The sequence below is a fragment of the Mustela lutreola genome, chromosome 12 (genome assembly GCF_030435805.1).
Source record: "Mustela lutreola isolate mMusLut2 chromosome 12, mMusLut2.pri, whole genome shotgun sequence".
Taxonomy (NCBI): domain Eukaryota; kingdom Metazoa; phylum Chordata; class Mammalia; order Carnivora; family Mustelidae; genus Mustela; species Mustela lutreola.
The window spans coordinates 86,502,810-86,518,938 of record NC_081301.1 but is presented as its reverse complement, the minus strand read 5'-3'; the positions used below and the strand labels follow the sequence as shown (position 1 = coordinate 86,518,938).

The 16,129-nt window shown below is 40.2% G+C and overlaps 1 protein-coding gene across 1 annotated transcript in view; it reads right to left on the bottom strand.

The window, feature by feature from the left end:
- ALDH1A1 (aldehyde dehydrogenase 1 family member A1) overlaps positions 1 to 16,129 on the bottom strand; it is a 52,522-nt gene that overhangs the window by 4,606 nt on the left and 31,787 nt on the right. Inside the window, exons 8-12 of the mRNA XM_059143478.1 lie at positions 15,091 to 15,193; positions 12,895 to 13,079; positions 8,798 to 8,962; positions 4,255 to 4,412; positions 692 to 766 (exon numbers count right to left, since the gene is read on the bottom strand). Coding sequence (XP_058999461.1) covers positions 692 to 766; positions 4,255 to 4,412; positions 8,798 to 8,962; positions 12,895 to 13,079; positions 15,091 to 15,193 — 686 coding nt within the window. The remainder of the gene's footprint in view (positions 1 to 691; positions 767 to 4,254; positions 4,413 to 8,797; positions 8,963 to 12,894; positions 13,080 to 15,090; positions 15,194 to 16,129) is intronic.

The following is a 16,129-nucleotide window of genomic DNA, read 5'->3' as shown; positions in this document are numbered from 1 at the left end:
TTGCTACCACTTTCTGTGTATACATATGTATATGTACGTTTTTAAAGAGTCTATATACCCAGGTTTCAAAAGCAACTTGAAGCCTTGTAAATGAATTTATATATAAGTTCTCAATCTAGTCATGACTATAAAACATCTTTTCCGTCGTTAAATTTCCTTTTCAGTTTATATTTTAGTGCAAAAAGAACTAATTTGGGTAATTTAAAATTTTAGATTCCATATCAAAATATTCCCACAAATGAGAAACTTCTTACACTGAGCTTTTTGAGATAAAGACACTAATTTACTTTTTAAAGAGGTATATTCAAATGACTAGAGTGTCATTATATTTTCATATTTCTTAGTCATCAATGTGTAGTTTTGCTTCCTTTTTGGAAATATTTCCCAGATAGATTCCATTCTTATACATAGCAAGAAACTCTAAAAGTAGGCAACATTTCAGTAACCAATGTAAAGTGCTTAGTGTGGTCCCTCATGAATAGTAGGAGTGTAATATGTTACAGTTCCCTTCTGCCAACACTTTCTTGCACTTATGGGCTAAATCCAGCATTTAAAAGCTATTTGACAGTACGAATCTCTAGGAAAGAACAGAGGTAGGTTTTAATTCAAGTAGCAAGTACGGATCGATTTGCTGGAATGACAGTCATTTTGATCAAGGGAAGCATTTATCTGAATAGAAAGTTATTCTTACAGTTCTCTTCCGTTTCCGGACATCTTGAATCCACCGAAGGGGCACTGGGCAGATACCACGCTATAGCAATTCACCCTGGGAAAAGAAGAAGTATACTGTAGATCCTAACTGACAAAATAACTCCTGAATCTGGAATGTTAGCAACCTTAACAACCCTGCTGATTTCAATACAGCATACTCATTGTTATTTTTTTTAAAGCAGTAGTATAAATTAGAATGCAGTAACGTGTATGTACTGCCTAGAAAGAAAGAGAATGGTGCAGCTGTGTGTGTGGACAGTCCTTCTGGTGTAGTGGATTATGTCCCTGAGAAACTGTAGTTTGATTTATTAGACGACAGAACAGCCCATAAGCCATAGGAGAAAGGACACGGTTTGCCAGAGAACTGGTGTGTGTGGGGTGGGTGTTTTTCACTGTCTATATTCATAAGCTTTATAAATCCCTTGAGGATTGTGTATGTAAAAGGCTAGAATCAGTTATCTTTCGCAATTGTAATATTTATCACATGACTCAGTTCACTTTTTCCATGAATTCTTTTAATAAATTACTTTAATGGGCCTTAGTAGGAGTTGGATTTCACTATTGATTTGTTTATCCCTTGCCATGTTTCATAAAATATTTAAAAGATAGTCTATGAACAAACATAATTATAAGAACATGAGTAATTAAAAGTGAAGGAAAATGATGATGAAAGTTCAAGACAAGAAAAAGAATACAGTTTCGCAGGGCATAAGCAATTTGTTTAACTTTCAATCTCCTGATGGCCAAGGTGAACAGCAAAATTTAATGACCTATATGATTCTCATTATACATAAGGAGAAAAAACACAATTTAAAGGAAAAACAAGGTTCTTTTAAAATATTTCCTCTCCGGGGTGCCTGGGTGGCTCAGTGGGTTAAAGCCTCTGAGCTTTAAAGAACTCTGCCTTCGGCTCAGGTCATGATCCCAGGGTCCTGGGATCGAGCCCCGCATCGGGCTCTCTGCTCAGCAGGGAGCCTGCTTCCTCCTCTCTCTCTCTGCCTGCCTCTCTGTCTACTTGTAATCTCTGTCTGTCAAATAAAATAATAAATAAAAAAAAATCTTTTAAAAAATTTATAAAATAACATCCCTTGATGTTACCATAATAGGAGAACAACAATGTGACCCCTAGATACATTGTATGATGCACGGACATCTGACTGTGAACGTGATCCGGAGACAATACTCAGACGTCCCCTCAGTTAAAGCATTTACTGTCCAAATTCCCAGAGCTCCACATATCCCACCGGACCACAGTTTCTTCCAAGTCTCTCCTTCTGTAGCAGGGCTCCTTAAATAAATGTATGCTTTCAAAACACAACTTAGTTCAGCTTTAATTGTTCTTCTGCAAAGCTAGGTCCCTATTCTGAAATGATGAGTAAAATCAACCCTGGGATTCAATGATTATCCTGAAACACCAAGTGGAAACTATGCCTGGGACCATGCCAGAACTAGAATTATGTTCTAGAATAAATAGCAGTAAGAATATGCCTCTGTTTTAATAACAGAGGAATTCCTGACTGGGGATTTCCACACCACTGGGCAGAATGATGTCATATGCTCAGTCTACTAGAGCAGGCATATCACATTCCAAAGTTAAAAACCTGAAACTTGTCCTTGTTAAGAGGTGCAGAAAATGAGTTTGCTCTTTTGACCCTATACTGGAAATGAAACTATTTAAGTCATTGGAGAACTAACGAATACTCAGAAAAAACCGTTAATTTCAAAATAATCAGCTTTGCCAGTTGATTCTCCTTCCACAGCCTTTTCTCGTTATGAAGGAGGGAGGTTCCAAGCCCAAGACCCCTGGCTGTGCCCCCTTAGTACCCGGGGGATACTGAGGAAGGTGTCTGGCTTCTCGGAGCATATATTTTCTCCTCTGTACAATGGAAGTGGAAATATCTCACCAGGTTATTATTTTTTAAAAATAGAATGTCCTTCTGATAGTGGTTAGTGTGTAGTAAGTTTTTAGTAATTGGAGATAATATACATACATCTAATAGTAATGCTGAACCTTATTAATAATTTTATCATAGGAAAATTACACTTCAACCACTAACCCTCCTGGTTATTTAAGAATTTGCTTGATTTTAAGTCTCTGACAGAAAACATTACTACAGAAAGAATCATTTTAGCATTTTAGCATTTTCTGTGTTCTAGTTGCACAAAGAATCACATGGGAGCTTTGAGAAATACTCCTTACATAAAAGTCCCCATTCAGTCCCAGAGATTGGTACAACTGATGGATTTGAGGGTCACTGCCTCTGTCCAGTTTAATTTTTAAAACTCCCCAGATGACTCCAAGGCACAGCCAGGGTTGAGAATCACTACTTTTGAGTCAAGTAGGTCTGCATCTCAGCTTTGATCAATGACTTAATGTCACTAATTAACAAGTAGGGACCACATCAAACTAAAAAACTTCCCCATGGCCAAGGAAACCATTACCAGAATGAAAAGACAATCTATATTGAATGGGAGAAGGTATCTTCAAATCATGTCTAATGAGAGACTGACCTCCAGACTACATAAAGAACTCATACAACAAACAATCAAAAAACAGTCCAACAAACAAAATGGGGAGAAGAATCTACATAGACATTTTCCCAAAGAGGATATGCAAATAGCCAACAGGCACATGAAAAGATGCTCAACATCACTCATTATCAGGGAAATGCAAATTGAAACCACTTGAGAGATTACTTCACTCCTGTCAGAATGACTAGTTTCAAAAGGATAAGAAATCACCGTGTTGGGGAGGACACAGAGGAAAGGGAACTCTCTTGGGCAGTTGGTGGATGTGGAAATTGGTGCAGCCACTGTGGAAAATAGCATGGAAGTAACTCGAAAGATTAAAAATAGAATTGTCCTATGATCCAGCAATTCTACTGCTGAATATTTACCCAAAGGAAATAAAAACATTTCTTTAAAGACATATATGCACCCTATGTTAATTGCAACATTATTTGCAATAGCCAAGATATGGAAACAACCAAAGTGTCCATTAACAGATGAACGGATAAAGAAGATGTGAGAATGTGTACATTGGAATACTACTCGGCCATAAAAAAGAAGGAAATCCTTGCCATTGGTGACAACACGGATGGACCTTGAAGGTATTATACTAAATAAAAGAAGTCAGAGAAAAACAGATACTGTGACTTCACTTATGTGTGGAATCTAAAACACAAAACGTATAGAGGTACACACTTCCAGGTATAAAATAAGTCATGGGGACATAACGTACAGCATGGCAACTGTAGTACATAATTTTGTATTGCATATTGGATAGTTGCCAAGATAGTAAATCTTAAAATTTTCTCATCACAAAAAAAAAATTAGTTTTGGAGAAGAACTGATGATAATCAGACCTATTGTAGTGATCACTTTGCAGTGTATACAAATATCAAATTATTGTGTCATACCCCTGAAAATACTACAGTGTCAATACCTCAAAAAACGATAGGTAAATAAGGAAAGAACAAAGTTCAAAGTAACATGTTAATGTGACTAACATTGAAAAGATGATCTTATGCGCTTTGGACTTACCACACTGTCCCAGCCTGCAGAGCAGAGGAGACTGTGATGGCTTTATCAATATCTTTGGTAAAGATTCCTGCTGATAAGCCATAAAAAGTGTTATTTGCTCTCTTGATCACGTCATCTAAAGATTTGAACTTCATGATTTGCTGCACTGGTCCAAATATCTATACCATAAAAAATGAAAGAAATCAAAGTAATAGGTTAAAACTAAATGTTTTTCCATGGTATTGTAGTTTTATTCCCCTACAAGCTATCATAAATTAAATTAAAAAAAAAAAAAAAGAAAACCCTCTGTCTACTAGGTAGATTATTTATAATTCCTAAATGCAAACTAGCCTAGTTATATAGTTATATGTCATATCTCTGGATTACATCTTCTTAACATTAATTACCTTGTGCTCACCAAATATTTAATTGCAATATATTTGTCTAGGAAAATTAGGAAGTACAAGAGCTGAAAACAGGGCCAAGAGCATATAGAGCGTGAGGAGTCATATGGGCGATGAGTGTGATTTTCAAGTATGTGGATGGTTCTTATGTGGACAAGGGCACAGTGAAGCTATGAGGCCAACAAGCAGAACATACCAGGAGGGATTCATGTGTTGCCAGAGGCAAAACTTTCTAATGCTTAGCATTGTCCAAACATGGAAAAGCCTAAGAAATAATGGATTACCTGGTGATGATGCTGTTTAAAGAGACACTGGCTGGCCACTGGCCAGGAGCAAACCAATGGACATAGTGAGTTTGGAGAAATGGGCTTAAGAGAGCCTTCTAGTTTGAAGAGCCCATCTATATCTAACACTAACCAGCCACCTAAGCTCTACGGATCTCAGTCGCCTCATCTATAAATTTGACTTGTGGCCTAAATTATTCATAATCCTCCTCCTAACATTAACACCCTATCACTTTTTAACAGAACGGTTCCCACATGCTCCATGGGATTTTGTGCTGTTAGGTTAAGTGGGACTGGGTGGTAATGAGGTTAGTACGAGCAACGGTCGGTCACACAGAGCGGGGAGTGGTGGTCATGAGGAGCAGACGACACTCTCAAGCTGCCTTGAACTAGCCATGTGAGCTGCCTCCTTTCTGCTTTGGGCCTTGGGTTTTTATCTACTACTTAGGATGATAACAGAAACATATATCACAGTTGGCTCAAAGGAGAGCTCAAGATACAAAAAGCATAAAGATATAAAAAGATTCAAAAAAAGTTTGACATGTTATATTCACAGGGTGATAAAATACATATAATATGTAGAAATGGAAAACAACTACCATGCCATTATTTAAGAAAATTATTGGATCAGAATTTTCAATTCAAAATGAATTTTATTTAGTTGCCAATGATTAAAACATAATGTAGAAATTATACACCAGATAAATATTCTGAGATTTTTTTTTTTTAGAAAAATAATACCAGTCTTGCGGTGCCTGAGTGCCTCAGTGGGTTAAAGCCTCCCTTCAGCTCAGGTCATGATCTCAGTGTCCTGAGATCGAACCCTGCATCGGGCTCTCTGCTCAGTGGGGAGCCTGCTTCCCCCTCTCTCTCTGCCTGCCTCTCTGCCTACTTGTGATCTCTGTCTGTCAAATAAATAAAATCTTGTGCTTGCTTCACCAGCACATATACAAATAAATAAAATTTTAAAAAATAAGAAAAGAAAAATAATACCAGTCCAAATAGGTGAAAATAATAAAAGAGAGTATTTGTCTCTGGGAAGAAAAGACCACATACAGGCTCTCTTCTTATATTGGAGAGATTCCATGATAAGAAAACAATATATCGACACTTCTCTCAAGAGGCTGTGAGAATTAAATGAGAATATTTTGTGTTTATATTAAATATATTTATATAAACATTTATATAAACATATACACTAAACTTTACAAAAATGAATAGGAATGTCAGAAATATAAATCTGTATATCACATAAATAAAACATTTGTATTTCTGTTATTTCATAGGAATATACTTGTGTTTTACATTGACTATAAGGCACTTAGCACTATACCTGGCACATAGTTAGCAATCATTAAATGGTTCTCATTATTAATAAAAGCACTCAAAGCAAACAAAAGCAATCAGACCAATATCCCTCAAACTGCAGACAAATATCAAACTATAGTCCAATATCAACTACTGCAAATATTCCTTAAAAGTGTTAGCAAATAGTATTCTACAAAGAGCTATACACCATCACCACGTGGAAATCATTCCAGAGATACACGGATGGTTCAGTATGCAAAAATCAATCTATGCAAGAGACACACCACATTGGTAGAATAGGAAAAAAAAAACAAAACCCACAGAATCGTCTCAGTTGATGCAGAAAAAGCATTTGACAAAATCCATCCTCCTTTTCCTCTCAACAAATTGGGAATCGGAAGGCACTTCGAAAACCTGATTAAGGGCATTTATGAAAAATCTCACAGCTAATATTATACTCAGTGGCAAAGAGTGAACGTTTTTCCGCTCTGATAGGGAACAAAGCAAAGATGCTCACTCTTGCTACTCTTATTCAACATAATGCCAGGATTCTAGCAAACGAAAAAGACAAGCAAAAGAAAAAGCATACAGATGAGAAGGAATATCCTTTTTCCTATTTGTAGATGACATAACTGTCTACATACAAATTCCCAAGAAATCTCTAAAAACCTCCTACAATTTCTGAGTCCAGCAACATCAAGAAAATATCCAAAATCAGTTACATCTGTTTATACTAGCAATAAGTATATGTGTACCAGAATTAAAGATTCTACTTACAATAGCTCAAAAAAATACTTAGGCATAAATTCATAAAACATGTTTAGGGCTCACACACCGAAAACTATAAAATCCTTATGAAAGAAATCATGGAAGGTATAAATAAAGACACAGGCCATGTTCAATGACTGCTAGAGTCTATGCATTCAAGGCGTTAATTCTCACCAGATTGATAGACATGTTTAACACAATTTCTCTAAAAATTCCTGTAAGATTTTTTAAAATATATGTAGGCAAGCTTATTCTAAAGTTTATATGGAAAAGCAAGGGAACGAGGGTAGCTAAAACAATTTTGAAGAAGAATGAAGTGAGAGGATTCAGTCTTCCCAATTTCAAGAGAACTGCTCTGCAATAAAAATAAACAAACTCTCCTGAGATGCAACAATTTAGATGAATCTGTAGAAAATTAAGCTGAGTGAAAAAAAAAAAATCAATTCCGAAGGGTTGCACAGAGTATGAGTCCACTTATGCAAAATTCTTGAAATGACAAAATTATAGAAATGGAAAGCAGATTAGTGGTTAAGGGAAAGCTGGGGGTTAAGGATTGGAGGGGCGGGTAGAGGAGGGACAGGGGTTTGGCCCTTAAAGAAACATGAGGGATTCAGGTGCAGATGAAACGTTCCGTTTTCTCCGTTTCAATGTCAACATACTTGCTGTGATATTATGCTATAGTTTGCGAGATGTGACCATTTTTTGAAGAAAACTGGGTGAACATGGAGGGGATCTGTCTGCATTATTTCTCATGCCCACAGCTGAATCTACAGTGATCACAAAGTAAGAGGTTTAATTTTTTTTTTTAAAGATTTTATTTATTTATTCGACAGAGATCACAAGTAGGCAGAGAGGAAGGCAGAGAGAGAGGAGGAAGCAGGCTCCCTGCTGAGCAGAGAGCCCGATGCGGGACTCGATCCCAGGACCCTGAGATCATGACCTGAGCGGAAGGCAGCGGCTTAACCCACTGAGCCACCCAGGCGCCCAAGAGGTTTAATTTTTTAAAAAAATGATTACATATCATGTAGTCATTTTCCAGTTATTTTTGAATATATTATTTCTTTGCAGAGGAGAGAAAGCAACAACCAAATGAAGCTTTCCTTTCCATTACTTTAGAGCTGTGGAAGAAGCCCCTAGACATTGTTAAGCATCCCGATCGGTCTTCGACTAGAAATTCTTGCCTGGCCTCATGACTTCCTTACTGTTTTTAGTTTTGATTACAAATAAACATTAATCAGTAAAAGAAATGAAAAGTAACATTTGGGGCACCTGGGTGGCTCAGTGGGTTAAAGCCTCTGCCTTTGGCTCAGGTCATGATCCCAGGGTCCTGGGATCGAGCCCCGCATCGGGCTCTCTGCTCAGCAGGGAGCCTGCTGCTGCCTCTCTGTCTCTGCCTGCCTGCTGCTCTGTCTACTTGTGATCTCTCGCTCTGTTAATAAATAAATAAAATCTGAAAAGAAAAAAAGAAAAGTAACATTTACCAAAGAAAGAGGTTAAGAGAACTGAGAATTTTATTTTATAAAGATTTATTTATTTTAGATGTAAGAGAGCATGTGTGAGAGTGTGTGGGAAGGGGACGGAAGGGGCGGGAGAGGACAAGCCGACCCCAGGGTGAGTGTGGAGCCCGTTGCCAGGTTTGATCTCGTGGGGGTCATGACCTGAGCTGAAACCAAGAGTGATGTGCTCAACCAACTGAGCCGCCCAGGGTCCCCAAAGGCTGAGACTTTCAAAGGGACACTTTGTACACACACATTGAGAAAATACGGCACAGAAGGGAAGGGAGAGAAGGAACGTATTTACCTCCTCTTTGGCAATGCGCATCTCGTCTGTCACGTTAGAGAAGACCGTGGGCTGGATGAAGTAGCCTTTGGTCCCCCACGGGCCCCCACCGCACTCCAGTTTGGCCCCTTCCTTCTTCCCACTCTCAATGAGGTCAAGTATTTTTTCATACTGTTCCTTATCGATCTGTAGGAAAAACACCACCCAGAAAGGAAAATAAATGAATAGGTTAAATAAGCTTTATAAGGATACTATATCGCCCAGCCTGTTAATGAGGGTTTCAGAATGCCGGAATATTGTTATTAAGTGAAATCTTCCATCAAAACAGCGACAGTGGATCGGACTCATTCTGTGCTTATTCTCCTGACTTTTCCAGAAAGAGCACTTACAGATATATATTTGTGTTCGGCTTTCGTTTTGCAGTTACATAAGCAAAGCGTATCAGCCCTGCAAACAAATGTAAACTTTTTTCACACAACTGTCATGTATTTATAGCAGAACAAAAATGCCTGTTAATAGTCAAACGGACGTACTTGGAAACTATAGTCCTGACTGAAATATTGAGAGGAAAAGGAGAAGAGAACTTTGATACTAGGTTTGATTCAATATGGCAGCCGGAAAGAAAATGCTTTCAGGCTTTGAAGACTCCAAGACCTCTGTTTGCTTCCCCTCATTCCTGAAGCCTCATCTGGCCAGACCCACACCGACCACAGCCCACGTGTCCTCCTAGCCGGATCCCCGTGGGGCGGTCTCAGTGGGGCTGATACCAATTTCCAGCAGGTCCTGATTATTAACATCCTGCTTCCTTACATAGAACCCATCTAAATACACGGCAAGAATTACGGAGCCTTAATGGTTTGTTAAACAGTATTTTTTATAAGGAAAACAAACAAACAGACCCCAAACTGTTAAGTCCAGAGTTCTGGCTGGGATGCCCAGAGTACCCATCTTCCCTCCACGCACTGGAATTAGGCCTGTGTCCTGTCTCAATTCCTATTTTGAGAGGGCCTGGGTGACTCTTGGACCCTGAATCCCTGGAGAAGACTGCCCTGTGTCAGGGGTGGCCAGAATTAAGCTTTAAAGGAACAAGATCGAAGATCTAGAAGTTAGGGTGAAGAGCCTTTTGACAATTCAACTTGTCTTTTCCTATTACTTAAAAAGTGTCGCTCTTCATCTTCCTATTTGATCCTGAAATCTCCCCGCCATCCAAATCCCAGAAAAAGGTCTCAGACTAACAGCACACAGCCCTGCTCCCATATCCAAGGAGATTAAGTGCTATTTGAAACCACAAACCGTTTCCTAAAATTTGGCAAAATAGTTGCTCAGTCCTCCTTAGTGTACGATACTTAATTGAATATTTCAAAAAGAAAACATCTCTTCATTTCCAGCAGATTAAGGAAGTCATAATGTTGGTTTAATAACTGTTGGTTTGATATTTAAATTGCTGCCTAGTATTTACCACAGCCAGACTAAGGGGTGGTATAAGTTGTGCCTGGTTAAAATGTTCAGGTTTGCCAGCAACTAGCCAAGGGTCCAAGTATCTCCGTGCAAAGCTTCTCTGGCCTATGCCAAAACATTAATCTCACTATAGCATCAAAAATCATGATTTTGGAGGGGAGGGCGGTTTCATCTTAAGATGTATTTCCTAAGTTCTAACTTTTCCCTGCCTGTGGCCAGAGTGGATATTTGGGGACAGTCCTACTCTTGCTTATTAACTGGAAGGTAAAGGCTGAACGGATTTCTTTGTTGGAAAACTTAGATGGTCAGTAACTTCTAAGAATACAGGAATTCATAGTGCAGCGTCAGGCTATCAACAATATGGTATTCTAACCAGCAACCCTCGCATTTCTTGGTGGCAAAATGCATTTCTTAGGCCTCACCCAAGACCTGCTGCATCAGAATTTGCATTTTTAATGAGACTCGCAGGTGATTCAAATGCACAGGAAAGATCGAGAACATTGCACAAGAGTTTAGTCTTAGTGATGGAAGTTTTCAGTTATACCTACGGACATACTCCGTGTAGTCTGGCTAATTTTGCTTCACCGTAAATACAAATCTTCCTCAGAAGGTTTCAGACTGGCCATATCTGGATTTGGCTTTCCTTATGGCCCTCAGGAACTTCTCAGTAAGGCTAGGATGTAGCAAGGGCTCTTTACTGTGTGATGGGCCATTAGCTCATGGGCTAGTCTATGAAATGTAATAGGGCATGGCATTGTAATAGTCTCAAAGTATACGTTTTGATGTGTTTGAATGTGCAAATTCTTTAATTCCTTAGGGCTGATGGGCTGAAAAAGAAGACAGTTTGAGAAATGACACTGAGACATCCTTCATATTATTTGGAAACCATAGATCAACAAAACCAATGAGAGCAGATATATGAAGTTATTGATCTGTGATAGTAATTGTCACTGTAGGTATAAATGGAAGCGTGCAATTTTCATTTACTCAACAGACATCTGGGCACGTACTGTGAACCAGCCACTCAGATGCTTTGTAGAGATTACTGCATTTCACAGCTCGGTGACCCTGCAAGATTGGTGTTACTATTTCCATTTTACAGAGGAGAAAACAGAGCCTCAGGGAGGTTAGATTTAAAATCTAACCTCTATTTCGAAAGTCCATCTCTCTGCATTAGGACAAGATGCCACTTCTGCTGATATTGCTATAACCTTTGATGTGGGTATTATTACTTCTTTTGCAAGTGAAAGTACCGATTTTTCCAGGTTTTTAAAAAATTTTTAAAAAGAATGCATATTTTGGTCTATGAAATCAAATTGGAAAATCATTTCACCAATGAAGAAATATAAATATAATGTGATTAAAATAAAACCACATATTACTTCATTTACCAGACAAGTTATTTTAGGGCTCTTAGGTTTTAATATTTGGCATTGCCTAAACCCTAAGGTTTTCCTACTTGGCTGTCTTGGCATGAGCAGAGAAACCCCAAGACAGCCTTTTAACTCTTCCAGAATGTAAACTCCATGAGGTCAGGTAGCATATTCTTGTTCCTTTGGGCATTGCCAGGTCCTTATCCCAGGGTTTAGCTGATAGTAGCATTCAATAAATTTTGGCTAATAAAATTTATTTTTGGCTTAGTGAGTGTGTTAAGAACAGTGTTCATTTCAAATCAATAGCATGGAAGAGTGTATAATTTTTAGTGTGAAAGAATAAAGACTCTACGCTTCATGTCTACACTCCAGAAAAGGATTTCTCAACAGTGGCCTTATTGGCATTTTGCGGCAGAGAACTCTTAATTGTTGGGCTCTCCTGTGCATTATAAAATGTTTATAGCATCTCTGGCCTCCACCCTCCTTTAAATGCCAGTAGGACCACTCCCTCTCAATCACCCCAGTTGAGACAAAATGTTGTCAAATATTTCCTCGGTGAGGGGCAAAACTGTTTGCAGTTGAGAACGCCGCTCTAGATCAAGATCCCAGAAGGCTCGAGTAAACTCAGAAGGAAAGATCCAGGAGTTCGCGGAACAGACAATGAACAGGTCACTGTGCAAGGAAGAGGCAAATGTAGCCTTTGGACAAGAGAAAGACCCTCTTGTTGACAATGGTTCTGAGGGCACAACTGGCCTTTTCCACCGGAAATGAGAAGTTTGCCCAAAACCAAGACCTGGGACCTTCTAGAACACTCAGGCCACCACTGGAAGGCCCGTCAGAGAGCGTGAAGGCCGGCGTGAACTGAGAGGCATGCTAGCGGCCCGCGTCTGTGGGATGGTAGCTGAGACAAAGGGTTGGTCCTGAGGGAGAAAGAAATGCCAGGATTCCACACGAACTTCCAATGGCCAGAGACGGCACGCAGGGATCAGGAGGTGTGCGGACGGAGGGGACAAGACAGTGACAGCCTTTGCTGTTTGTCCTCACCTCTTCGATTGCCAACAGGCTTCTTAAACTGTTTCAAGACATGAAGCCAGGGCTGCACAACTTTCTTTAACACTGGGAATGAGTGACTGCTTTTTTTTTTTTTTTGAAACACCACACTGATACAGTGTGATCCCCTAGGAAGATCTGCGGTAAGGAAATGATCTTACTCAATAAAAAGTAAACCTAAAGAGGACACTTTATTCTTGTCCCCTGTGACTGCTATTTCTTCTTTTGTACACTCACCTGAGGGCCTTGGCTGACTCCTGGGGTCAGAGGATTTCCAAGGACGTACTTTTTAGCCCGTTCAACGCTCCGTCGAACGAACTCATCGTAAATCGATTCTTCCACAAAAAGCCTGGATGCGGCTATGCAGCATTGCCCTTGGTGGTAGAACAAGCCGTGGTGGGCAAATTCGACGGCATTGTCCACTGCAGAGGAGACAGCCACACGGAAGAAGGGACACTTTTTAAACACGACGCATTTGTATGCATCTCTCTCAGGGGCAGTAGGACACTGTGAGATGCACGGTCAGATACAGATCCAAACGCCCCCTCCCCGCATTGGCCAGGTGACAAATGAAACTTTCTAATCCTTCATTTGATACAGAAATATTAGCCACGAATATGGAATCGGAAAAAATTAATATAGAGACTACTGAGAATACAGAGAGTGTCACAAGATCCTATCCCACTATAAATGATTTCTTTTAGATTTGTTTATTTTAGAGAGAGAGAAAGAGAGAGCAGGGGGAGGGGTAGAGGGAGAGAATCTCAAGCAGGTTCTCTGTAGATTGTGGAGCCCGACCTGGGGCTCGATACCAGGATCCTGAGATCATGCCCAGACGCGAAACCAAGAGTGGGTGCTTAACTGATTACACCACCTAGATGACCGACCCTGTACATGGTTTTTATAAACATCTCTGCTTATCATTAGTTAGATGACTGAATAGCTCACGCCTCAGATTTTAACTAAATGACAAAGAAAACATGAACTATCTATTGCGTTAAATAATTTAAAAATATTTTTAGACACCCTGATCAATAGGAAAAGTTGTATTTCTGAAAAAGAAAATAATAGTCGAAATCACTCTACCACCTTAATAGTGCTGTTCTAGACAAAACATTTTCCACCTTTACTTAAAATACACCATGTTATTTCATACATGCCCATAAACTCTTCTTATCTATGTATCTGAGATGGTAGGATGGGCCTTAAAAGGGAGAAATAAGTTGTTATCACTAAACCCTAAACAACCTGAAGAAAGTTTTCTCCACATTTTAATTTTTTAACTGTTGAAGATTTAATTCAGACGAGATCGGGCGCGTTCAGGGTGGTATGGCCGTAGACTGAAGATTTAATTCAAAGGAAAGCAATTGAGTACTGCTCTATTGACTTTGTGAATTAAGCACATCCACTTAAGTTGGAGTGGAAACAGTTTCTAGAAAGGTTTGGTAAAAACCAGGACTCTTATCATATTTGTAGAATATACAACGAGGCAGTGTGTTCTGAAAAGCTTCGGCTGAGATCACACCGGGCCATTTCTGTTCATTGCCTCATCCTGCAGCTGTCAAAGACAGAATGAGATGGATGCCTGACAGTTGGTCACTGTCGACTGACTCCCATCTCGGAAATAATTGTGGGAGGTTAATCAATAATATAATCAGGATGAACCAGGGATACTGTATAGTGGAGTCACATCCTAATTATAGATGGAATATATGTAAATTTGACCACACTTGCCAGGAAAAAAAAAGGAGAGAGAGACAATCCTTAAATGCTAAGTATCATTGTCTTCTGGGCCGTTCATTTCATGTGTATGACCCTGCGTGAAGGGAGATGAAAATTGGGACATTTGTCATCTCTCCAGTTGGTCCCAGTCCAGCACAACTGGGTGTACGTCACCATGCCTAACCCAATGCTAATATTTACAGGCATGGAATTAAAAACAAACAAAAACAAAAACACCATGGCTCCTAAGTACAAGACAGTCACCTAGAGTTCAGCTGCAAAAATGGCCATCTAGGGGCGCCTGGGTAGCTCAGTGGGTTAAAGCCTCTGCCTTCGGCTCAGGTCATGATCTCAGGGTCTTGGGATTGAGCCCTACATCGGGCTCTCTGCTCAGCAGGGAACCTGCTTCCTCCTCTCTCTCTGCCTGCCTCTCTGCCTACTTGTCATCTCTGTCAAATAAATAAATAAAATATTTTAAAAAAAAAATGGCCATCTATTCCACACCAGGAAGAAAGAGTGTCTGTGTTAGACTCATCTACTTATGACATTTTAGGACAGTTTTGGAGAGATTTTCAAGAGTCATCCTGGGTTCTGGTTAATGCCTTACATTTGGATGTTAGAAGCAAACCCTTTTATAAACTTCAAGGTCACGGTCTGGCATTGCCAGACACCAAGATGAGGGGTGAAAAGTTAAGAATGGCTCCCACTCACGGTCAGCGTCGGCAAACACAATGCAGGGGCTCTTCCCCCCCAGCTCCAGGGTCACTCTCTTCAGATTGCTTTTCCCGGCGGCTTCTTTGATCATCTTGCCAACCTGGAATACAGCATTACAGAGCAGAAGGCTGAACCCGCTCTCCTGAAGGTGGCTTTATTTAGCCTTTAAATGTATATGCGGTCTGTGCCACAGTTGAGTTCCACTGGGGAGAAACATTAAGTGGCTTTTCTCAAGATTTGGCACCTTCTGGTATCAAAGGTCCCGCCGTCCGGACACAAACATGAGGCATCAGAAAAACACTCATGAGAACAGATACGGAGAAGAGGACGGCTGATCTTGATGCACAGAAAGGACAGGAGGTGTTTTTCATTTTAATCAGAACTTCATGTTTCTACTGCTGGACGGGGCGCATCATGATCCAACCATCACTTACCTTCTTGGCTTTTCATCCTGCTACTGAAATCCAGAGAGTTCTGTCCGAACTGGCATACTTACTGCCCCCGGAACCTCATCTCTGTTTCTCCTTCTATGTCTACCCTGACCTGGGCCTCCGTCAGTCCCACACTTCCTCAGGGTCCGGCTGATACCGGAACCCTTCTGCGAAGCTCGCTCTGTGGAGTCTTTGCAGACACGACTTTTCCTTCCTCTTATACCCCCTCCCCCATGGAACCCTCATGAGGACGGATTCCCAGTCTCCCTCGCATTGTATTATTTGCAAACCCATCAATTTCCCAAACAGATACCGCCTCGCTGGTGGCCGTGACAAAGTCCTGTCCCTGCATACTTCTCAGGACACACTGTCACAGTGGGGGCTGTTTAACTCTGGTCGCTTGCCAGGTCTCTCTCTCCCCACCCCCACCCCCCTTCCTGTCTCCTTCCACACCTTTGAACCGTGGAGCTAGAAAAAAGAAATTGGATCTGGGCTCTGGGCTGCTGCTTCAGTTAGCTGGAATCCTACTGTTCTGGTTTCTTCCTTAATGCTAGTTGCCCCTCTTCAGAGAAAGGCATTGTTTTCATTTTTTTTTTTTCCTCTGT